The 24,747-nt window shown below is 44.9% G+C and overlaps 2 protein-coding genes across 3 annotated transcripts in view; one reads left to right on the top strand and one right to left on the bottom strand.

Moving 5' to 3' along the window:
* The window catches only part of CEP63 (centrosomal protein 63), a 44,836-nt gene extending 30,241 nt beyond the window's left edge, over positions 1–14,595 (bottom strand). The window contains exons 1-3 of the mRNA XM_065410262.1: positions 14,486–14,595; positions 6,816–6,884; positions 1,933–2,110 (exon numbers count right to left, since the gene is read on the bottom strand). Of these exons, the coding sequence (XP_065266334.1) occupies positions 1,933–2,110; positions 6,816–6,859 (222 nt within the window). The 5' untranslated portion in view covers positions 6,860–6,884; positions 14,486–14,595. The remainder of the gene's footprint in view (positions 1–1,932; positions 2,111–6,815; positions 6,885–14,485) is intronic.
* Positions 14,596–14,717: 122 nt separating this feature from the next.
* On the top strand, positions 14,718–20,570 carry ANAPC13 (anaphase promoting complex subunit 13). 2 transcript variants are annotated; one of them, XM_065410734.1, is made up of 3 exons: positions 14,718–14,800; positions 16,479–16,604; positions 19,689–20,570. In XM_065410734.1, the coding sequence occupies exons 2-3, from the start codon at positions 16,506–16,508 to the stop codon at positions 19,812–19,814; spliced, it is 225 nt and encodes a 74-aa protein (XP_065266806.1). In that variant the 5' UTR covers positions 14,718–14,800; positions 16,479–16,505; the 3' UTR covers positions 19,815–20,570. The 2 variants fall into 2 exon arrangements, with proteins under 2 accessions (XP_065266806.1, XP_065266807.1); XM_065410735.1 differs by having other exon boundaries at positions 14,800–14,960.
* Positions 20,571–24,747: the final 4,177 nt, after the last annotated feature.

Raw genomic sequence — 24,747 nt, 5'->3', positions numbered from 1 at the left:
TCAGTTTTCTGAAATTTGCATCTTTTGGGCTGAAATTTGCCAAACTCAGTTTATGCCAAAAGGTGACTGGGGGTGTGTGGGGAGGGGCACTTTGATCAGATTCATTTCATTTCAAGCTATTTGTCAGCAACAAAGATAGCCACCTCTGCTGATTCATCTGCAGGGAGTGAGAAGAAATTCTTCAAATTCTATATGCGGGGAGGGGAGAAGAGAGGAATAAAAGAAAATAGGCTTCAAAACAGGTGAATGGGAGATTATTCCTTATATAAAAAAAAAAAAAAAAAAAAGCCTTTAAACTCATTTTCTTTCTTCCTCACATCCTTTCCCTTTCCCAGAATTCCAGGGCAGAGACCTGTCTAATTGTATGTCTGAAAAGGAACAAAGATTTGGGCAATGAAATAAATTATATATATATATTTACAAACACATCTCAGCCTAAGAAATGTATAGTTTGTCTCTGGTGATAGGGAATCTCTCAAAAGTTTTCAGTGAAATATAACTGGTAAAAGTGTGATCATGACCCGTACAAAGAAACTTCATTCAAACTGGTTGTGAATACTAGTGGCCTGATACAAAATAACTGCATTCTGGACATGCTAATCCTAATACATACCCTGTCAATCATTAATATCTGGAGAAGAGGGTAGGGCATTAAAAACTAAATTCCCAGCATGTTACCAATATAAGCTACCTGAATCTCTTTTTTCTCCTGCTCATTGTCTTGTTAACCTAGATTCTACACAGATCTACTAGTAGTTATGTACATACTTACATGTAGTTTAGGAACCCTAGAAATACTTGCAGTTCCACAGTGACAAAGGCACTCAAAACACAATGTATATACTCAGTCACCAACAAGTTTTGTGATGAAGGTGCAAATTCCAGTCCCAAGGTGTTAAAACTTGAATGCCTTCCCCACATCCCTGGAGTGCAGCTAACATGCTACTTATGGGGAGGGCAATGTGCTGACAAGGAACAAACAGGACAAAGAAGCTGTACAATGGGAGGGAAGATTTTTAAAATATTTTAAAATAAATGATGTACAGCTAAAGGTCAGAGAGAGTCCCATAGCCCACCACAGTCCTCTTCATCTCCTAGCACTCAAGAGAAGGTGCAACATTGCTCCTTGTAAAATGAGTTAAGTTTAATATCATTATAAACACAAACCACAGAAGCTTTGCTACTTGATCTATCCGTATAGTACTGACACGGGAATTTGTTACATATATTTTTGAAACCCCACAAAACCAATGCCTCAGCCCTCAAAAACAAATCAGTTTGGAAACATTGGATCATCACTTGATGCAGTTTAGCAACTAGCTTTCTCACTACCCTTGTGATTGGAAGTATTCAGTCTGCTTTTGACTTCTGTGACCAGAGCAAGTGTTTCTGGGATCTCACCAGGGGCTTTGAGAGTCCAGGCTGGTTTCTTCAAACAGGGAGTTAGGCACCCAGTTTCCATTAAATAACACTGGGAGTTAGACGACTCATTCCTTTGCCAATGACAGGCAGTCTGCAGTTGTGAAGCAGGTCCCTGCTTCCCCTGACGCAGGGTTAACAGACCTGACATGTTACACATTTACATTTTTTCATTGAAGTTTTCACCACTTAATTTCTGAGCTTTAATCAATAAAACAGCAACAAAAAACAAGATGCTTCTGACAAATAGGGTGACCAGACAACAAGTGTGAAAAATCAGGACAGGGGGTAATAGGAGCCTATAAAAGAAAAAGACCCAAAAATCAGGACTGTCCCTATAAAATCAGGACATCTGGTCACCCTACTGACAAAACAGTGACTGACGGGGATACATTTTTGTGCAGAGACAATGAACGTTATGAAAATTTATGCTGCCTTTGTATATTCTATATTGAAGGACAATGTGCACAGGAATATCACTGAATGTTAGATAGAGTGAGCCTGGGGCTGTACCTCCTTGTGTTTCTCAGCCAACAGAGTCTTGACAGAGGAAAGCTCGTGATCTCGGATCTCCAAGCAGGTCTCCAGAGCCTGGGTCTGCCCTTCCCATTCAGACTTCTTATGAGCCACCATGATATCGATCTGCTTCATCAGCTCCTGCAGCTCTGCCTCGCAGGACGTCAAGAACCCTCTGCTGGCAGGAAGACAGCTTGCTAAAACCGCACAGTAGACAAAAGAGCTACTGAACCTAGCCCAACAAGAGTACTTCTTCCCTCCACTCTTATAAACCCCCCTCACCCATGATGATGGGCACCTTCACCAAAACAGGCTAACTGAACTCCTTGACTAGAGTGGTAGTAGGGGCAGGCACAGTAATTAGGGCAACATTAAAATGTGTAACATTCTCCTCATCAAGGAAAGCCATAAGCAGAGAATTATTTAACACTGTGGCAGCTAACCAGGCAATCTAGTATAGCTCAGGATCACAGGGGGTTCCTCACCTATGTGCTAGAACTACCGTGTTGACATATGCTTTCTTTGTGTACTAAACTAAAAAGAGCATTCAAACATTAGAGGCCAGAACCCTAGCTGGTGTAAATCACCCATAGCTCCAACTGAAGCCAGTGGACACACTGATTTGCATTAGCTACGGATCCTACCATAAACGCACATGTAGTACTTTGCACTTCTAAACAAAATAACTTATTTTCCCCCCATCTCTTCAGGTCAAGACACTAGCCAAGGGTTAGAATTTTCAAAAGCGCTTAGCATGGCTTAACTTTGATCCACTGAAATCAAAGGGAGTTTTACCACAGACTTCAATGGGAGCAAAATTAGTCCAATGCTGAGCACTTATAAAAATCTCAGCCAGGACAAATAGCCTATACAATTTAAATTAAAGGCAAAACCTCTCTTTATTTAATCACAGGAGCATTTCTTTACTCACGGAGTACAAAAAGCACCTATAAATACAGTAATTCCTCACTTAAAGTTGTCCCGGTTAACGTTGTTTCATTGTTACGTTGCTGATCAATTAGAGAACATGCTTGTTTAAAGTTGCGCAATGCTCCCTTATAACGTTCTTTGGCAGCCGCCTGCTTTGTCCACTGCTTGCAGAAAGAGCAGTGGGGGCTTGGAACCAGGGTGGATCAGCAGCCCCCCACTCCTCTAAGTTCCCTGTGGGGCAGCCGCCCAGCAAGCTATCAATTGCCTGGCAGTTCAGGTGTCCCTCCCCCCACTGCTGTGTGCTGCTCCCGCCCTCTGCCTTGGAGCTGCTCCCGGGAGCCTCCTGCTTGCTGTGCAAGGGGTGGGGAAGAGGGGTGCTGATGTCAGGGTGTCCCCCTCCTCCTCCGCTCCTTTACCCCATTTCCATAGCGCGGGGGGGAGGGGGAGGGGCGAGACACACGACAGGGCTCAGAACAGAGGGAGCTTGCTGGCAGCAGCTGCTGTCTCAACTTGCTGATCTTCTTAAGAGGGCAATGTACTTAGACTGGAGGTCAGCGTACTTAAAGGGGCAATGCACGTTTCTCTCTCACACACATGGTGTGTGTCTCTGTCTCTCTGCCATGCTGTCTCCCCTCCATTTGTGCTGCCTTGTAGAGAGTGAGGCTACATTAACAACAATGTGTTAACCCTTGAGGACTCAGCCAAGTGCTAGTTCGTCATTTAGCAGTAAGGCATGCCCTGGGAAATAGCCCACCCTCTTCCACCCTCTGACTTCACCACCTCAACCAAGCTTCACAATCATCATTGCTGTGTACAGTATTAAGTTGTTTAAAACTTATACTGTGTATGTGTGTGTCACACACACACACACACACACACACACACACACACAATTTCCCTGGAACCTAACCCCCTCCCTCCCCTTTACATTAATTCTTATGGGGAAATTGGATTCGCTTAACATCGTTTCGCTTAAAGTAGCATTTTTCAGGAACATAACTACAACGTTAAGCGAGGAGTTACTGTACAAACCTGTGTGTTTTGACACTTGGATAATGCACAGTTAACTGAATGGGATTTTCACATTTTGTAATTAAAAAACAAACAAACACACACGACTTTGTTCCTATGACACTATCTCAAAATAACTCCCACCTGTTCATGCTCTCTGTATGTGTGTATATATATCTCCTCAATATATGTTCCACTCTAAATGCATCCGAAGAAGTGGGCTGTAGCCCACGAAAGCTTATGCTCTAATAAATGTGTTAGTCTCTAAGGTGCCACAAGTACTCCTGTTCTTTTTGCGGATACAGACTAACACGGCTGCTACTCTGAAACCTATCTCAAAATAGCACCCTGGAACCCCCATATTCACCACTGTGATATGATTATGATATGTTTTGTGGAAAGTATGCCTTGTGAGGTATCATTTAAGAAGTCTTGATCTGCTGAACATTAATGTCCTGTTGAATTGTATGTACTATCATGGTATCTGAAGTTATGAAGTTTTGATATGTGTGTGTTACTGAAACATGTGAGGTTGGAAGACACCCACAGCCAGCCCTTCAGTGGCAACAAAGAAGCAGCTATCACTGGCCAGACAGGTGTTGATGGCCCATCAAGAAGAATCCACTCTGCCAAAAACTCAGAAAAGGAACCTATGCAATGAGGGCTGCCTAACGCCCATGTCACTGCAAGGATCTTTCTAGCAGCTGGAAGAAAGTATAAAAGAGGGACAATGACATCATCACCTGGCCTCTCTCCTCCCCCATCTCAACACCTGGAAGACTGTTGGAAGACAAAGATTTTGAACTGGGGAGACTGGTCCCAGGCTGGGAAGGCAATTAAGAGCTGTAAACTGCCTAGAACATCTAATGGAGTGAGAAACTGCTTGATTCAAATCTCGCATAGTTTGTAAAATTTAGACTGCACATTTATTTTTATTTCTTATGTAACCAACTTTGGTCTCTATGCCTGCTACTAATAATCACTTACAATCTATCTTCCTGTAGTTAATAAATCTGTTTTATATTTTATCTAAAACTGTGTGTTTTCAGTTGAAGTGCTTGGGGAATCTCAGTTCAGGTTAACAATGGCTGTTGCACATCTACTACCCTTTGTAGGAGTGGTGAACTAATTAATGAGTTTGCACCGTTCAGGGCAGTCTTGAGCACTGTAAGATGATATATTTCCGGGGTGCAAGGCTGGGGTCTGGGGTGATTGGCTGGTGCCTCTTTGTGTATGATTCATGAGTGGCTTGGAGAGCATTCAAGCAATTTAGCTGGGTGTGAGTCTCCACATGCTGATAGCTGAGTGATCACAGCACCTGTAGGGACTGGCTGCTTGTCACTGGCACAGCATTGTGAGGGACAGTCCAGGCTGGAGAGTTAAGGGGCACAACGGTCCCACGGGCTCCGCAGGAAACAGCCTGGACAGTCCACAGTCCCCAAGCAGAAATTTTTTTGAACCAAGTTCCAAACACAGATAAATCTTACAGCTAACTTATCAGCTCCTGAAAATAGAGGTTTATCACATAAATGCTGACAAACACTTAAGTAAAGCAGGGTGGATAACAACACCGTAATGAAGAATAAAACATCTCCAGTCTACTGGCGAGAGTTAGCTCCCTAGACATGCTGAAATTTCAATTTTGGTGCAGTAATCACTGAAGCCAAATCAACTAACTTCTCTGAAACCTTACAAGCTGCTACGCTTGGGACAATATTAAAGCTTGCAAGATGGAGCCCAAGAGAGAAGTGAACTCCATACTGATCTTTACCCCTTTAATTTGCTTGTCAAATAGGAAGGACTGAAAAGAAATGGAAATCAATAGGTCAAGGGATTGAAATTCCTCTGTCTCCCTGGAGTGTCCGTACACTTCAAAACTTGACAGCTTTTCTATAGGGAATGCCAATTGTTCTTAAAGGAGCCAGCCTCACAGTTCAGTTTGAAGTTCACCCTGTCCTGTGAGTTGACCAAACATTAAGCAGTAATTATGGTCCTTAAGAACATTTCCCACTCAGTGACAGTAGTTGTACAATTCATATCCAAGTTCTGAAACCATTACTTGGCAAAGAGATAAGTCTTTGCCATCTTCAGAGCTGGGGCAAATTCTGGAAAAAGGAATATAAAAGTGGCATGCCATTGAGACAAATGGAACAATTACTTTTATGTCCTATTTGCTCAACTGACAAGAAAAAAGATGCTTGTTCAACTACCAGCACTGCTGACTCAACCTAGGATCTGAAGTGGGTGAGGTTCTGTGGCCTGCAATGTGCAAGAAGTCAGACTAGATGATCACGATGGTCCCTTCTGACCTTAAAGTCTATGAGTCATTATGTTTTTATCCTGGCTGCAGCAAGATTCTGCAACTGGAACTTAGTTAAGATCTGTTGATGTTGTGCGAGCCAGGAGAGAATCCAGCTCACTCTCCTATAGGTGCATGCAGTGCTAGCCGTATTTCCATCAGTAAAGTAAGCAGATTGGAATAGATCCACAGAGTAAGGTGGTGCCATTTTTACATATTCACTTTTATGGCCATAACTGCACTTAGCAGTAGAATAACTTGTAAGAAGGCTGAAAAATATAACAGAGATTTTGCAGAAAGATAATAGTACAGAAATGCCAGCTATTAAAACAACAAAGGCTTGTAGCCAGGGACTATTTGGAAAAGCAATTCACTATGGCCCTGCACCTGCTCCAACTGAAGTTAATGATACACGATCAGGCCCTACTGGCCAAATCCTAAAGACCTTACTCAAACATAACACCCTTTACAGCTCCTAGCAAAATGGGTCCTGGTCCCTACTTGTGGCTCCTAGCTGTCACAATAAGCAAAGGAGATTTTGTCTGACTAAGGAGCGAACCAAAGGACTGTAGGATTTGAACCGATATAAAAGTGAAGCTGCATGAGTTTGAGAGAGCATTGTAAATGGTGGTATACATACCCTCCATGCCCTTGTTTTTGCATTCTCTCCAGCAAAGCCTCCATCACCAAGTCACGTCCTCTTTGGCAGCTGGGAAAGCAAACAAAGCAGAGATCATGCCATGGCAATTCATCAGCCAGTGTAGTCCCTCCACAGCTGACTGGAGATCATGATAGAAGTCTAGGAGGCAGGGAAGGTGAAGAATTACACAATTTACAGTGTGTGCATGGGAATAACAGGGAGAACAGTTATCATTTCAATGAGTTTACAGGCCAAATGTTGGCCAGATAAAGCAGCAAAACAAACCTCATTACAATAAGAGTCAGAATTACTTCTCACTCATCACCATTGGCTGGATGATACAATAGTCTGATCCAGTGAATACAATGCTTCAATAGTGGAGGTGAAATACATATTCAGTATGTGAACATTAGGAGTCTTGTTAATCCAACTGTTAAGGATATACTGGACTTTGAGGGATTTTCACTCTCTAGGGCAGAGAAGTGATGAGACATAAGAATTACCTGACTGGATCAGCACCAAGGTCCATCTGGTCTACTGTAGAGTCTCTGACAGTAGCCAACACCAGCTACTTCAGATGAAGGGTATAAGAACCCCACAGTAGGCAGCTGTGGGATAACCTGTCCCCACATTAGATCTTACCCTGCTGTGTGAGGCCAGGTCTACACGTAGACCTAGCTGAAACACTCAGAGCTGTGAAAAATTTTGCATCCTGAGCACTGTTGCTAGGTCAACCTAGCTTTCTGTGTAGATGCAGCTGGGTTACAGGAGTCTTCTGTCAACCTAGCTACTGCCTCTCAGAGAGTTGGATTACCTACATCAATAGAAAAAAACCCTTCCATCAATGTAGGAGGAGTCTGCACTACTGCACTACAGCTGCAGCACGGTAGTTGTGCCACTGTAGCAGCTATAGTGTAGACATACGCCAATAGAAATTGGATTAAATCCTCAAGCATGAGGCTTAATTTCCCTTCCAGACTGCACTGCTACTTGTCAATCCAGTAACATTGTGCAAAATAAATAAATAAACAAACAAACTGATATTGCTTATATCAATGATTTTTAAAACAGTCTTCTGGTGTCTCGAAGCTATGAAAATAAGCACTGTTGATTTACATTTACAGTACATTACTTTGATCAACCATGCCATCATTTCAACTTGTACCACCAAAAAGACTCAACTCACACTTTCCTGAAGCAACTTGCAGTGTTGCCAACTCTCATGATTTTGTCAGGAGTCTCATGATAATTATTGCTTTCCTTAAAGCCCCAACTCCTGGAGTCAAGTGGATATGTGATGATTTCAGCCTTCATTCTTAAAGGAAAACTAAGTTTCTAGCCCTCGTGGCTGTGGAGAGAGCTTCAAAATGTGACCCCAGGACACCCTAAAGGCTCAAAAAGCAGAAAGCAAATAAAAAGAACCCCAAATCTATTATTTTACATAATCTCATGATTTTAAAGATTTTAAATCTCATGATTTTGGTGATCCTGACTCGTGACTCTTGAACATTTGTGGTTGACAATACTGCAGTTACAGATAACTTACTTAAATTACTCTCATTACCACTCCAAAAGTTATTTTTCCTCCCTTGGTATCCTGCTGTTAATTGAATGGTCTCATTAGACTAACCTTACACTTGGTAAGGCAACTCACATCTGTTCATGTATTTATACCTGGCTCCTCATTTTCCACTCCATGTATCTGATGAAGTGGGTTCTAGCCCACGAAAGCTTATGCCCAAATAAATTTGTTAGTCTCTAAGGTGCCACAAGGACTCCTTGTTGTTTTTACTTAAATTTAGACACTGAACCTGGAGAACAATCTGAGTTCTCACACAGTAGCTCCTGTCAGGAGAGTTTGAAGAAGGAGTTAATGTTCAGCACTAAGATGTTTTACTGTCATAGGAAACTGGGAAACATCCACCTCCGCTTCCACTTAGCTCCCTAGATTATATCACACAAGGCAAGTGCCTCATCTGCCAGCTTCACATATGTGCCCTGATTTGGATGGAACAATCCTAGATATAGAGTCTTGGCCAATGCCCCAGGACTGTTGATTGCTGCTGCATGAAGTTTGTTTATTTAATACTGGATTTTCATCATTAAAGCCTGCTGTGCTGATCTTGTAGGAGGCAGACAGCTGACCGCCCCACACCCCCGACTCCAGGTGCAAAGCAGACAGTGAGATAGGGAAAAACAGCCAGGAGCAATCATTCACCAGAGCCTCCCACCTTGACCCATCTGAGCAATACAATGGCAGCATCAACTCCCTCCCCACTCATTAAAGCTGCAGTGAAGAGGGCTGCCCATCACTCTGAGGAACAGGGGGTCCAATCAACTGGTGATGGAAGGAAAAAAATGGGACAGGAAAAACATCAAAGGGCAGACATGGAAAGAAAGAAGGTATCCATAGGGAAGAAAGAGGAAGGAGATCGCCCCAGTTGCCAGGAAACATGTGCCTACTGGCCTTCGCTACAGGTGCCAGTACAGACCACCTGCCCCTAGAAAGAGGGAGTGAGTGTGTCTATGGGGGAGGAACAGGCTGCTGCCCCCTTTCTCTCCTGCCAAGAAAATAACTACAGTTTGGATCCGTTGGGGAGAAAGGTCACAGGGCCTCCATTGGTACCTTCTCTAAATACCAGACCTCTTGCAGTTCTCTCATCGCTAGTCTCTAGGTATTTTTGCAATGTCAGTCTGGCATCCAGTGAGGATAATGCAGAGGCACCAATTTTGAATCCCCAATAACAAAGATATTCCTATTAAAACTAACAATGGATTCAATGCACATCTATTCCTCTGCAAGATTTTATTTCCTGACTTTCCCTTCACATTCTTCCTCAAACATTGGCAGCTGTGTCAGTATGATGTGAGCCCGGCTTGTGCTCTGATGTTACCAGTACTCTGGCAACAACTCTCGTTGGGAGCTCTGCTGGAGGAGTTCAAGGTCCCCTTTCACACCGTATCAGTAGGTGAGCAGCAGAGAGCTCACCTACTGAATGCTGGGAGAGGCACTGGTAATGGTGGAAGTCTTTAGATGGCCCCATTTGCCCCAGGATAGGGTTGCTTGAGGCTTTCAACTAAAACTGAATGAGGCTGATGATAGTAGTGATGATGACTCTAGCTCTTCAGCTCTGAATGCATGAATATAGAAGAAAAGGGCATAGACAGTGATTAGCCACAAGGGTTTTTGTTCCATTGTAAAGATAAATTAAAACCTTGTAAGTGTAATCTTTGGACTAATTCAGAGATATTACCCAGACCTGTGCTAAGCCAAGTGCCACTCTTTTCTTAACCTATGTATTATATAATTTTAACATTAGCTTTAATAATTTTTTTATATCTCCTTTGAAGTACTGGTACATCAATAGAATTCATCATAGGGTCCTGACAGTCAGCAAGGAAGGGGTCAAAGTAAGCAAGCTTTTGAGAATCACATACTCTTCCCAACAAATCTTAATTCTAGACTGCATATGGGCCTACTTCATTGTTTCCACAGCCTGATGAAGAGAGTACTATGCTTATTATTGCCTTGAAAGGTCATTGTCAGCTTCAGAACTATTTGCTTGCCTTTATCATCTGTCTGCAGTTAGAATCAGGCTTTTGCCAATTCTGAGGTTGAGGGTTTTTTTGCTAGTTGTCATGAATAAAAGAGGTGACATGCTCAACAGTGCCTTATTTGCTGGTTTGTGTGCCCCAGCAAAATGACATAGCTGTGTTCATGCATTTCATTGGAAATCTGGCTCTTGTATTTCTGATCCTTACAGGAAATGTGACACCACCAGCATTGAGACCTTCTGCCGTGTATTAATATTATGTATTGCAAGTGTAAGTGAACTGTGCTTTTTAAAAAGCATCTTGTGCGTTATATATGTAAGGACACGTGCCTTCTCATGCCACCACGCTGCAAGCAATCCCTTCTCATCCAGCTCCATGAGGGTTCCCAGAGACAGCTCCCTAGCTCTTGAGGCTTTGAAGTGGAGAGGGAAATCAATGTCAAAGGATTACTCTTGAGCTTACTAGTACATCAGCTTGTACATCAGTTTCCTCCCCACATCAAAGCCTCAAGTCACTGCTCCTCCAGCTTCTTTTACACACACCCATGCAAACTTCTGGTATAGCCTACCCCGACCCCATCCCCTCACTTCTCACTGCTATTCCTCCCCCACATCCCCAATCCATGTCCATCCTATTACCTTACACATTAAGCTACAAACTCCCATACACACCCTGACACACTGCTTGTCACAATGCCAGACTTCCAAACATATAGGCTCAAAACAACTTTTTTTAAGTGACACCCTAGATTCTGGAGAGCAATTCCACAGCAAGCAGTGGATTCATAGATTCCAAGGTCACAATGGACCATTGTGATCATCTACTCTCACCTCCTGTATAACACAGACCAGGGAACTGCCCCAAAATAATTCTTAGATTCTGCAATCACACATGAGGCCCTGACTTATAACATAACAACAGGTAGCTATCAACGTTGCTATTGGTTCAAAAAATGTCAGGTGGCCTCCCCTCCATTCCCTCCAATCGCATCAGCTTGCGAAGTCCATTAGTTTTATCTTCAAAATAAATGGAAAATACGTATTTCTTGAAAACAAAACATAAAATTCCAACTCCATAATTAAGGAGTCCATAATAACAAAACTAGTGTGTTTCAATGCCAGATGGAAAAGAACCTTCAAGCATCTTCCCCCCACCCCCTCTCAGCAGCGGTCCTGGATTTTTGCTTAGAAAAGTTTATTGATGCTGAAAGCATTTGTATTGACCTGTCACAGGTGTTTCCAGCCTTGAGAGGTAACAAGATACCGGACATTATACTTACATCACCATATCACATTGCCTGGGGTTTTTTTTCTGTTCTAACACTTGATATGGTTCTAGCAGCAGATATCTTACAAACACTACAGAGTGCAATTCCAAGCTTGCAGATGGTATAAAGCTAGAAATTAATGCTTTAACAACGCAAGACGGCAGCTGCTAAAATAGCGTCAGACTTTAAGGCCTTAACATTCAGCAAAATGCTTAAGCACAAGCCCAACTGTAAGCGCAAGTAGTCCCATTGAAGTGAAATTTAGACCTATGCTCGAGTACCTTGCTGCATTGCGGCCTATTTGAGGAAAAACTCAAAATTATATTCAGAATGATGTGATCTTAAATTGTAATATTTCCTGTGATACATTGGAGGGGGGGAGTAGCTCCCTTTGATGGATGGACAGCCAGCCAGCCAGCTGTAAAATCCCTCTTGGTCTGTTCTCTGCTTGTTTTACCTGTAAAGGGTTAGCAAGCCCATAGGTAAAAGAAAAGGAGTGGGCACCTGACCAAACGAGCCAATGGGAAGGTAGAACTTGTTAAAATTGGGGGAAAAAACTTTCCCTTTGTCTGTTGTTCTCTGGGCTGCAGGGACAGAGCAGCAATGCTATAAGCAGGAATGATGTGTAAAGTTTGAAGCAGGTATGAAAAAGTATCTTCCATACCTAGAAGGAATCATTTGGATAGGGAACGTTTAGATAAATGCGATCAGGTTTATTCTTTATTTTGGCTTGTGGAGCTCCTCTGTGCTAACCCCAGATGCTTTTGTTTGCTTGTAACCTTTAAGTTGAACCCCAAGAAGCTATTTTGGGTACTTAATTCTTGGAAATTGCTCTTTTAAAATCTAGCAAAAGCCTAAGTTCCAGATGTATTTTCTTTCTTTTTGTTTTAATAAAATTTACCTTTTTTAAGGAGGATTTGGATTTTTGTGTCCTAATAGGTTTGTGCACATGCTGTTTGATTAGCTGGTGGCCACAGCTAACTTCCTTTGTTTTCTTTCTCAGCTCTTCCCCAGGGCGGAGGGAGGGGGGCTGAAAGGGCTTGAGGGTACCCCACAGGGAGGAATTCCCAAGTGTTCCTTCCTGGATCCACAGGAGGCTTTTTGCATTTGGGTGGTGGCAGCATTTACCAAGCCAAGGTCAGAGTTTAACCTTGGGAGTTTAATACAAGCCTGGTGTGACAAGTATTAATTTTTAGAATCCTTGCGGGCCCCCACTTTCTGCACTCGGAGTGACAGAGTGGGGATTCAGCCTTGACATCTCCTGACTTGAATGGACTAGAAATGAAAAATTTTTACCACTTAAGAGAGGGGGTTTTTTCTACCAGCTTTCCAATGGCATAAAATAGTCTTCATGTTTAGACCTCCTGAGTTGTAAGACATCAGACCTTAAAATGGTATTTATTAAAGCAGATTCTACAATGTGCCCTGAAATTCAGCCAACTGGGGGCAAGCATGAGGGAACCTACAGCTGCTCCACTGAGAATCCTCAGCCCCTAGTACCCAAATTAACAAAATCAATCTCAACTTTTAGGTAAAATCCAAGGACAGAAAGTAAGTCTTTAAAAGCCCAATCTACCACTGGGATATTGAACTGTTATTCTGAACCATTGCCTGCATTGAATCTCCATGAACCAGAACTGAAAATGGTTTAAGTGCTAGTGTTACACACCTTGGTGCACTATGGAGTTTTACATCTGCCTCTGACGCATCTGTTATCAGGCACCGTCAGAGACCAGACTAGATGGAAGGTGGACTGAAAAGGTGTTTCTTTTAAGGGACTACCCAGGTTCCTCAGGGTTTGATATAAATCGTAATAAAAAATACAGAATAAGAATTATTAAAAGCAACTAGTTTTCACTTTCTGACTACCATGGCTCTGACTGCTAGGCCTAACCATCCCCATCATGGTTTTTGACAGCTGTGGCTTCACTGCCATTGGTACCTATGCTAGCCAGAATAAAGCTAAACTGGGTATACCTACACGTGCTGCAATTACATTACAACTGCAATGTAGACATGCATTATGACTGACATTCATAGAGTAAGTTAATATGTCAAAGTGTCTCCCCAGCTCATCGCTCTCCTCTAATATCACAGTCTCATCACTCAGCAGGAAATAGTGCTAGTGACAGGGCACCAGCAGCAGCACCAAGGATAGGAATGCCCCATCTGCTATCCCTACCCCAAACTCTCCCACCAGCAGCTGCTGCTCAGAACTCAGCTCCAACTCCAGATCCAGAAACTGAGAGTGGTTGGGCAGGTACCAACTCCTAAAACTAATCCAAACTCACCAGTGAGTCCCAGCCAAGACAGGGCCACAGCCACCGGGGCACACATTTTGTCTCCACTGCAGAAGCGGCACGTTTGGACACTGAGGTAGCCAACCTGTAATTCAGGTCAACTAACAGAAAGATGCTGTAAACTGTTACTTTGCCTGGCTCCCCCGAGGGGGGAGAGACCCATGGTCCCTTCTGACCTTAAAGTCTATGATAGATCCCCACTAGGCTCTCACAGCGAGAGAACCATCTTACTTTGATCTCAAGTTGGTGCTCTCGATGCACAACCACAGTTCTGCAGTGAAGACTAAGCCCCAGTGGGGTCAGGGGACAGAGCCCTGTAGGAACAGTCACAGCTGGACACCAAGCTACAATCACCTCATCACACAGAGACACTCAGTTAGGCACAGTTGGACACACACACACAGTGTGACACAGCCCCGCAGGGGCAGTTACAGGCTCACAGCTGGACAAAAAGCTACAGCCACCTGGTCATGCCGGGACAGTCAGACTGTCACAGCCAGGTACAGTCAGACATGGACAGCCACAGCTGGACACCAGGCTACAATTACCTCGCCACACAGCCAGGTACAATCAAACCCAGCTCCACAGGGACAGCCACGGTCGGACACCAGGCTACAGCCACTTGGTCACCAGGGACAGTCAGACACTTACAGTCAGACCCAACCCCGCAGAGCCAGTCACGACCAGACACGCTCGCCACAGCCTAGCCCGGTCGAGCCGTTACCTCTGGGGCCGGCCTCTCTCTCTCTCCTCGGCGGACTCGCACCCTCCCACTCTCTATGGTTCGCGCGGCCTAGCGCCGCCGGTCACGTGGTTTCCTCCCAGGGCCGCTGGCAGGAGACGGCGCGCGCGCAGGGTGTCAGGTGCGGGGGCTAGGCCCGGACGTCGGAGAAGACGGCTCCTTGTCGGCCCGGAGGGTGGGGTAGAAGGCTGGGCCCCGCCGCCGCGGCCCCTCTGCCCCGGGGGAGCCGAGGCCGCTAACACAGCCCGGGACCGGGGCGGGTTACTCCGTATGCCCAGCGGGTGAGCATGCGCACTAACCGCGCTGAGGCCGCTGCCTGGGGAGCTCGAGCCCCCTCCCTGAGTCGGAGGGGCGGGTCCTGTGTGGAGGCTGCTCCCCCTCCCCCCCGTGCGTCTCCATGGGAGCTGGGGGGGTGAAGCCCATTCCCTGGGCATCCAGGCTGCGCGCCCCTGCGCACCTCCACCTCCCGCTGCTCCAGGCCGGGGTCGCTCTCTGGCAGGCTGACCCCCAGCCACCGCCCTGCCCTGGCTCGTGCCTCGCCTGACACCTGCTGCAAGGAACAGGGCTGTTTCATGTGTCACCTGTGGAAAAGCGGCAGCCGGGCGGCTACGTGCATCCGCTCTGGCACAAACCTAGTTCCACCTGTGCTTTAGTTTTAAATAAAAAATGTCAGCTATGCCCGGCTGTCACACAACCCGAGCCATCATCCTCTGGCTGATTGCTTGTAGGCGTTGCAGTAGGGGTGTCTGGAGATACTATGGCCGATGAGGCTTGGAGAAGATTCTCCTTTTTCCTCTATTTTATTAGTCTCCTTCATTTGTGCCACTGCCTTTGACAGTATTTTGAGAAGGGTCACTTTCATTGTCTTGATGGTGCTCGAGAGTGTTTGCCAGTAATGGCAGCAGATCCATGATGGAAAGTAAACAGGTAACAAGCAGTAGGCAGGTATTTGCATGCAGGGGAGGAGTGGTCTGAGCTCTCAGGCCTATCCTAAAGATGCTTCTAAGGGCTGGTCTACACTAACCCCCCCACTTCGGACTAAGGTACGCAAATTCAGCTACGTTAATAACGTAGCTGAATTCGAAGTACCTTAGTCTGAAGTTACCGCGGTCCAGACGCGGCAGGAAGGCTCCCCCGTCGATGCTGCGTACTCCGCTCGCCGAGCTGGAGTACCAGCGTCGAAGGCGAGCACTTCCGGGATCGATCCGGGGCACTTCCGGGATCGATCCGGGATCGATTTATCGCGTCTTAACCAGACGCGATAAATCGAACTCAGAAAATCGATTGCTTACATCCGGACCCGGATGTAAGTGAAGACGTACCCTAAGTATTTAAATTCTGTGGGGGCGGTCATTATAGCTGAAGCTGGATAAACAAACACAAGAGCAGAAATATCCTTAACCATTTTTTTTTATAAAGGAATTTTAAATCAATTTGAGACACAATTTTAGATGGTACTCTATCAGGAAACAAAATTTGTTTACAATAATGCTTGACAGTGACCCTTTAAGGGAGATGGCTATAGTGCAATTTTAAACCCCTTTTTGAATAGGGAGGGAAACTAAGTGTTACATGGACAAAAACTGAATTGGTAGAGAAAGAAATGTTGTATTCAAGCTTCTCATAGGACAATTCAAACAATAACTATGAAAACCAACTTGGCCATGCTGTATGGACTGTAAAAAAAACAACAACATTATGCTATTTAATAAAGGGATCAAGGCCAGAGCAAGCATAGAGTTAAGCTTCATCTTTTTTGGGGTCTGGATATCACAAATAATTTCTGCTTTGTATCACAGATCTATCCATATGCAAATTGCACAAAGATGGACAGTGAGGTGCAGAGGGATGGAAGAATCCTGGATTTGATTGATGATGCATGGAGAGAAGATAAATTACCCTATGAGGATGTAGCAATACCATTGGTAGGTGAATACTATAGGCTGCTTATAAGCCTGAATTACATTTCTACCCTCTTTAACCTCTTAACAGAGACATGGCATAGCAAATGTGCCTTACAGTTCTGCCAGTTGTATGAATGATGCTCCCACACCCCAGGGGCCAGCTTCCCATTTATTTTGTGGGGGATTTCTTCCTGTTCTCTCATCTCTCTCAGTGGCTAGAAGAAAAAGTGCTTCTCTCCCTGCAGTCAACTGCCTCTCTTTGGAAGGAGAAAATGCTTTCCCCTATTCCTGACCAGTTATCTATTTCTTTGGATGGTAGAATGCTTCTTCCCATAATTCCCTCTTTCTTTGTGTGGAGTACAGGGCAGACATAAGTGATGCTTTTCCTCCCTTCTACACTTCAGTTTTGCACTGCTTGTGTTTGAAGCAGTTTCCCAAACTCTGGTTTGCAGGCCACAGGTGATCACCCAGGTGATAGCAGTATGCAGAGAGCTGGTTAGTCACATGATGCTGGCTACTCTTCATTTCCAGCTGCTAAAATGCCATTAAAATAAGAGAAAATAGGTTAAATATTTTCCTACTATTACATGAAAGTAATTGCTGTAGTTGGTACAAGGATGGTATGTAATCATGAAGGTGTCTGTGATATGATATCTATTAAAATGTATCCACACCAGGGGTACCCTCTAACCTGTGTGCTTGGACACACCCATTGTTGGCAGGTCTCTGCTCACAGAGGTACTGCTACACAGGGCAGATTTTCTTAGAGTTACCCCCCACCACCACCTGTGCTTCTACTGCCACTAGTTCAGAGATAGGTGGAGGGGTCCTAATCTTCCCCAGCTACTTCTGGTATTACCGGTCTATGGGGAGGGGTTCCAGGACTCCCCTCTTCCTCAGCTCTTTTAAGTGCTATGCAGCTAGCTGCAGGGGAGGGGGAGGACTCACAGACTTCCCCTTCCCTTGTTCACTTCTGCTACTGCAAGCCAAGGGAGGAAAAGGGATAACTCCTCCTAGGCTCATTCAGCAACTATTTTTGGTCTATCACAGACTACTTGATGGTACACCAGGATCTTCACAGCCCCTTGTCCTTAGGCACAGACACAGCCTTATCATTAATGGAAACCCCTCATTTAAACCCAGTAAGCCTTGACATTGTAGTCCTTAATTAACCAATTAAAGGCCTTCCTGAACCACTCTATTTTGATGGGCTCGAGGTTGCCTTTCATGTTGAGACACTTCCCAACCAGCAGTGATTTTAGCTCACTGAGTAAGAGTACTTCAGGCTTTTGTACCTACTCTACCTTTTGCCAAGATCCTGTCTTAAGGTAGTGATGGGCTCCCAAATTGTAGGTCTCTCATGCTAGACTTCTTCCCTCCCACATCCACGTACCCAAAAACCTGCAAGGCCTCTCTTCATTCTTTCAGTATGCAAAGTTATTGAGAAGGTTACTTGAAGGGAATTCGTCTCTGTGGCAGGCTACCTGACTTTCTGGATTTGTTTGACATCACTGCTCCAGAGGGTATTGTCACTAAAGGACCATGCTGGGATAGCTGTCTTGTTACGTTTTACATTACTTTGAAGTCTGAAGCCTAAAGGCCCATCTCAGGGTCAGCTGGGTCACAGGTGAGGCAGCCTATCCTGTCTGCCTTAGGACAGTCAGTGGTGTCTGTTGCAGGCATATGTATAGCAACTCACTATCTTCACTTAGCTCTGCTGTTTGTATTCAGGCTTTAGGAAACAATCCTACCTCCATCTTGCTGATTTGTGATTATGTTTTTGAGACATGGAAGCCCAGACTCTCCAACCTGTTGGAGTTTACTGGGATGTGCCTCATTAAACTGACTAAATATAGAAACAGCTTCTGTGCTGGCGTTTGCCTTCATTTTATGATCGGTTCAGTAGATAGTCACTTTTTGGGGGGGGCAGGGATGGGAGAGATTCCACGAGCTATGTACTTACTCTTGAAGATTGAGAATCATGCACACAAGCAGTATCTGCAGAGGAGGAAGAGTTACTTGCAGCATACTTCTGAGGTGTCCTGTCCCTGTGGGCACTCTTACTTAACAGTAGAGAGAGGCCCTCTGAGGCCTCAGCCATTGACACAGATTGGATGTTAGCAGACTATAAAACCAGCATGCTGTGGGATATTGCTTCATTCAACAAAGTCAAGCAGAAGCTGACTGGAAAGTTGGTGTTGTTTAGAGTCATGGGCAGTAGGTGACCCCACTTGAGCCCTGACCCACTACTTCTGCCTTCAGTGTCTGATCCAAAGCCCATTGAAAAGAATGAAAAGACTCCCACTGATTTCAACAGGCTTTGGATCAGGTTCTTAGTGAACAAAATCCTAAAGTTTGAGGAGTTCTGTTTGTCTCATGCTAGGGGTCCCACGACACAGGAGTGAGAACCCTGACCAGATATTCTGGGGAATAACACATTCTCTAGCAATTGCACAGTTATGACAGCACTTAGAGAATAATGTTTAAAAGAAAAACAAAACAGTTAAACCATTGCTTGTCCTGACAGCTTGTCTGTTCATCAGTTTTCTGTTACTAAAGCAAACTTTAGAAGTGCTTTCCAGTTTTCTCTATGGCACTAGCACAGCCTCACCTCTTTTAGGTCACTGACCTCAACTTCGAGACAGAGTGCTTATTTTGCAATTTTATTACCTTCTATAGGACAGTAAAAAGATATTTGATAGAATGCCTTATTTAAAATTCTGAAATGGAATACCTATATTTGGACTTCATTGCTGGAGAAAGATTGTAAACAAGCAATAGAATATTTGCACTGATATCTGATATTTACCAGACATTACAATAATTTATTTTGCCACATGTGCACTACTTGGGTCCACCAGCCACCAAGATAGGAAACGAATTCACTTCTAAAACTAAGCACAGAATTCTTGTGGAAAATAGAATGCCCATATTTGGGCTTGTTGATATTTTTAATGGGAGCAGTATGTACAGTACATGTCCTTCTGATGTTCCATCCAGTCTTAGTTGTGGATCTGTGTATTTATCAGTATGAAATGTTACTAATTTGCTTCCGTTAGGGTGCTTTGTAAGTATAGAATGCATTGTACCATTTTGTGTTCTCAGAATGAGCTTCCTGAACCAGAACAAGATAATGGCGGCACAACGGAGTCAGTAAAAGAACAAGAAATGAAATGGACAGACTTGGCTTTACAATATTTGCATGAAAATGTTCCCCCAACAGGAAACTAGAGAATCAGTGTTATTTCATGGAATGATTTCAATACAAGAAGATGTTTTCCAGCATATCTTCACCATCTCCTGTCCAACTGCTTAAGGAGGAGTCAAAACCTTTAAAAACCTTCTAGTCTCAAACAGCTGCTCTACTCCACAAAAGCAAAATACAGTTTAAAAGGCCCCATGTAACCAATGTAAAATAACTGACATCCTAAAGCTGTGGGGAGATAGCAGAGTGCTTTTTCACTTACACAAAAATATTTGGAGTCCTGTTGTGTTGACAACTTCTTTACAAGTTCATCTTAATTGTCTTTTGCATATGATCAAAGAGGTAGTTATCACTACCTGAAAGCTGATCATTGATCTCAGAAGTGATTTGGTGAATATTTGTGGTTGCTTTGATGTTTTATAGACCCAAAGCTATTCTTTTATGGTTTGATGCTACTGTTAGTTGCTCGGGTTTTGCACCATGGTCTCTATGAACCAACTTTTACTGCCTTTAACTTGCCTGTGACACAGGAAGGTTGTTTGGGACAGAGAGAAAGGTTAATGAACAGGATTAAGGGACTGAAATTTGTCTGTAAACACAAATGAGACTGGGAAAGAAGTTCTTTATAAAGTAAGCAGTCTTGGAATTTGCCTATTCTGGTTGGAGCACATTCCCAACACGGACATCCTGTAGTCTGTTTGCTAACCAGCATACTGTAAAAGAACAATTTATATTAAAAGGCTTTGTTAGTGGTGACTCAAAGTAATTGAGTCACCACCTTTTATGTATGTTTGTGAATTACGTGGAAGGTATTGCTGACCTCAATCCAATTCCCGTGAACGGGTGTCCATACCATTAACAGTCTCAGATAGGAGACAGAGTAAATTGTCATCTCAGCCATGGAGATGTTGCCTGCAGCAAAGGATGGAGACATGTTTATTTTAAAACATGGTCATTGAGATAAGCAGCTGAAATGCCCATTGAAATCAATAAGAGTTGCAACTGCTTACTCCAGGGTTTAATTTGGCTCATGAGAGCCATCATCTTGCTTGCATGAGAATACCAGTCAACAATAGGCATACATTTAACATTATCAGATAGATACATATACAATAGATACATATACAATTAAAACTGATATTACATACAAAAACTACATTGAGAGAATGTTATAGTTGCAAAGTCAAACATGTGAAAGTTAGGAAATGCCAGAATAAAGGTTCTGTGTAACCTTAATTCTACCCCCCTTTGCATACTTATGAATGTCCTTGTACTACTTTTTCTACAGGTCCCCGCCTCATTCAGTGCACAGAATCGACAGGGCACCAGGCTTGAACTAGGGTTGTGCAGCTTGCCCCAAATGCAGTGATTCATAGGAGTCGTCGTCATGACTAATGTTGCTCAGGAACTACAGCAATGCATGCATTGGCTACTCTGACAATACAGTACCCTTTCCCCAACCACCTTTTATCCACCAGTGGGGCTATGCTGGCAGGCCCCCGGTGGAGGGGAATTTGTAGGTAACTTGTGCCATTGCAACTGCCTTCTAGACAGACTTTCCGCTTCTGGGCACAGTCTGTACCTGTGTAACCTAGATTTACTCTATCCCATAATGTAATTTCTTCATATTCTGCTGTAGCAAATACACTCAGAGTCTTGGCCCTGCTGAAATGAAATATTTTCTCTTGGCTAGAAACTTTAACCTAATTTAAATATGAAGATGTAAGAATGCCGAAATCTTTTTAGAAACAGCAGAATAATATGTAAAGATCAGGAAAACAAGAGCAACCAGATATGGATGGTGCTTGGTGGAGGGATTGTGTGTGTGTGTGTGTGTGTGTGTGTGTGTGTGTGTGTGTGTGTATGTATCACAGTGGGCCCCAATCGTGTGACACCTCTAGGCACTACTGCAGTACACATGATAATAGAAAAGTTTGATTAAAACAATGTTGACAGCTACTGTAGAGATTTATTAGCTGTCCTTTCAATATCAATGATTATGATTTAAGTACAAACAGTGTGATTTAAGAAACAAGTTCAATCAAGCTACATTTAAACCAAGCTAGCCTCTTGAAATCCAGCAGGGGGAGTAGAAGGACCTTCCCTTGTAATGTCTGGACAGCACTCAACATGCTGTTCAGCTGCATTGAATGCACTGGTTAACAGACTACAGCCAGTAGAGGGCACAGAAGCAGTGGTTTGCTTAGTTATCTCAAGACCTGGCACTTAGCTTAGACTCTATGCAGAGTTGGGCAAACTACAGCCCGCGGGCCACATCCGGCCCGGGGGACCCTCCTGCCTGGCATCTGAGCTCCTGCCCCGGGAGACTCGCTCCCGACCCTTCCCTTGCGGTTCCCCCTCCCCCGCAGCCTCAGCTCGCTCTGCCACCCACGCAATGCTCTGGGCAGCAGGGCTGCGAGCTCCTTGGGCAGCGCAGCTGCAGAGCCCGGCCTGACCCGGTGATCTGTGCTGCACGGTGGCGTGGCTGACTCCAGCCGGGTGGCACAGCTGTAGCGCCGCCAGCCACTGGTGCTCCAGGCAGCGCGGTAAGGGGGCAGAGAGCGGGGGGGTTGGATAGAGGGCAGGGGAGTTCAGGGTGGTGGTCAGGGGACGGGGGTATGGATAGGGGTCGGGGTGGTCAGAGGGCAGAGAATGGGGGATTGAATGGGGGCAGGGGTTCTGGGAGCAGCAAGTAGAAGGGGTGGTTGGATGGGACAGGAGTCCCAGGGGGGCAGTCAGGAATGAGAGGAGGGGTTGGATGGGGCGTCAGGGGCAGAGGTTCCGGGCGCGGTCAGGGAGAAGGGGTGGTTGGATGGGACAGGGTTCCCGGGGTGGGGGAGCAGTCAGGAATGAGAAGAGAGGTTTGATGGGGGGGCAGTTGGGGTGGAGGTTCCAGGGGCTGTCAGGAGACAGGGCGGGGGTTGGATGGGGCAGGAGTCCTGGGGGGGGCCATCAGGGGGCGAGAAGCAGGAAGGGTCATATAGGAGGCGGGGGCTGGGGGCTGGGGCCGGACCATGCCTGGCTGTTTGGGGAGGCACAGCTTCCGCTAACCAGCCCTCCATACAATTTTGGAAACCCGATGCGGCCCTCAGGCCAAAACGTTTGCCCACCCCTGCTCTATGGGTCTGTTTAAACTGCACACACAAAAAACCTGCATGGCACCAAGTTTCAGAACCCAGGTCAAAGAGAAGTGTAGACATTCATGCTCAGGTTGGAGCCTGGGCTCAGAAACCTGGAGAGCGGCGTGGGTCTCAGAACCTGGGCTCCAGCCCGAGCAGAAACACTGTTAGCCCTGCAGCGCAAGCCCGCATCAGTTGGCCTGGGCTCTGAGACTCGCTGCCATGCAGGATTTTTTGCAGTGTAGACATATGGAAAGGCTGAAACCTTCTAAGGGTTTTATGAGGCTTCTGAGAAGCCTATTCAAATCAGTTATTCTGTCCTGTGATTTTTGCCCATATGGCACATTTGAAATGAATTCTTGTTAGTCTTTTTGCTAGGGAAATGAAGGGAGGCTCGTGAGTCTTTTTAATATTGCTGCCTAAGCATGGATGTAAGCTTTCTCTGTTCCGCTCTGCCAAATTGAGCCTCATCTGCTGCCCAACCACTGTTTCTGTGCTGGCCTATCTTGAGCACAAATTGTTAATTGAGCAAATATACAGAAGTCTACAAAAATAAAAGTCTCCAAAAAAAGAATGGGTCCCCAGGCCACAAGGCTAGTAATGAAGGAAGGATGGCCTGGTGGCTAAGGCACTGCACTGGAACTCAGGAGATCTAGGTGCTCTTTCTGGTTCTGCCACAGACTTCCTGTTTGCTTTTCAGCAAATGTGCCTCAGTTTCCTTTCTGAAAAATGGGGATAATACTTCCCTACCTCACAAGGCCATTGTGAGGGTAAATGTTTAATGAGGCATTTATACTATGACAAAGAACTCTATGGACAAATAAATGATACCAACAATAGGATTAATACAGCTGGGAAACTGATCAGAAGTCAATATGAGCTGGTTACTGGACTGTACAGGCTAGCAGATTGGTTCCAGATATGTGAATGCAACTAGTATGGATTCATCTGATTGCATTAGCACTAAAACATCAATAACCATCTAAAAATGTATTAGAACCACATTAAATGCCTCCTCTTATTAGACTCAAAAAATATTTTTTTACTTAGAGTTAGGTTCAGAAGCCCAAGCCATACCTTACCTGAATACTCAAAACCCTTCTTCATTTGAACTGTCTTATGTGCATAATTAAAGGTGAGTGGGGTTTTTTATGAATAAATCTTAATCAGTATGGTAGGGAAAAGGTGCATTACAGTACATATGACAAAGCTTACTAGAGATAATATAAAATATGTGCATTTCAATACTGCACTGCAATGCAGCGGGACTCACCACCATCGTGCCTCCTGCTGGCCGTGCTGGGAATTAGCTCTTGGTTCCCAGTGCGCCTTTCTCTACTGGTGTCTCACCACCATCACTTCTGCTCCACCTGTAAGACCCTCATCACTCCCCAAACTGCAGCATCCTCTTCTGGGCACAGCCCTCCGCCTGTGCCCCACTCCACTTTCTCCCCCCTTCTGGGGGGAACTACCTGTCTCTAGTCCATCTACTTGCTGCTGTGGCCTACTGCAGCTTTCAGTCTAGCCCCTCACCTTAAGGGGTAAACTGCAGTTTGAATACTGGCCACCCCCTCTGGTGCAAGTGGGGGGAAAAGGGGGCAGGCCTACCCGCTACTCCAGGCCCCAACCCATATGCTGCCACTCCTCCAACTCCCACCACCTATTTTCCTGAGCCACATGCCCATAGCCCTAGCACCTTCCCAGCCCTTTGTATCGGGGGCCTCAGTCTGGAGCTCCCTATTGCTCTCCTGACCCTGCCCAGCACTGCTCTATCTAAGGGTATGTCTACACTACGAGAGTAGTTCGATTTTACTTAAATCGAATATGTGGAATCGATATT

The sequence above is a fragment of the Emys orbicularis genome, chromosome 9 (assembly GCF_028017835.1).
Source record: "Emys orbicularis isolate rEmyOrb1 chromosome 9, rEmyOrb1.hap1, whole genome shotgun sequence".
Classification (NCBI taxonomy): Eukaryota; Metazoa; Chordata; order Testudines; family Emydidae; genus Emys; species Emys orbicularis.
Note: the sequence above shows the minus strand (reverse complement) of the source record. Positions and strands in the feature narration are given on the sequence as shown.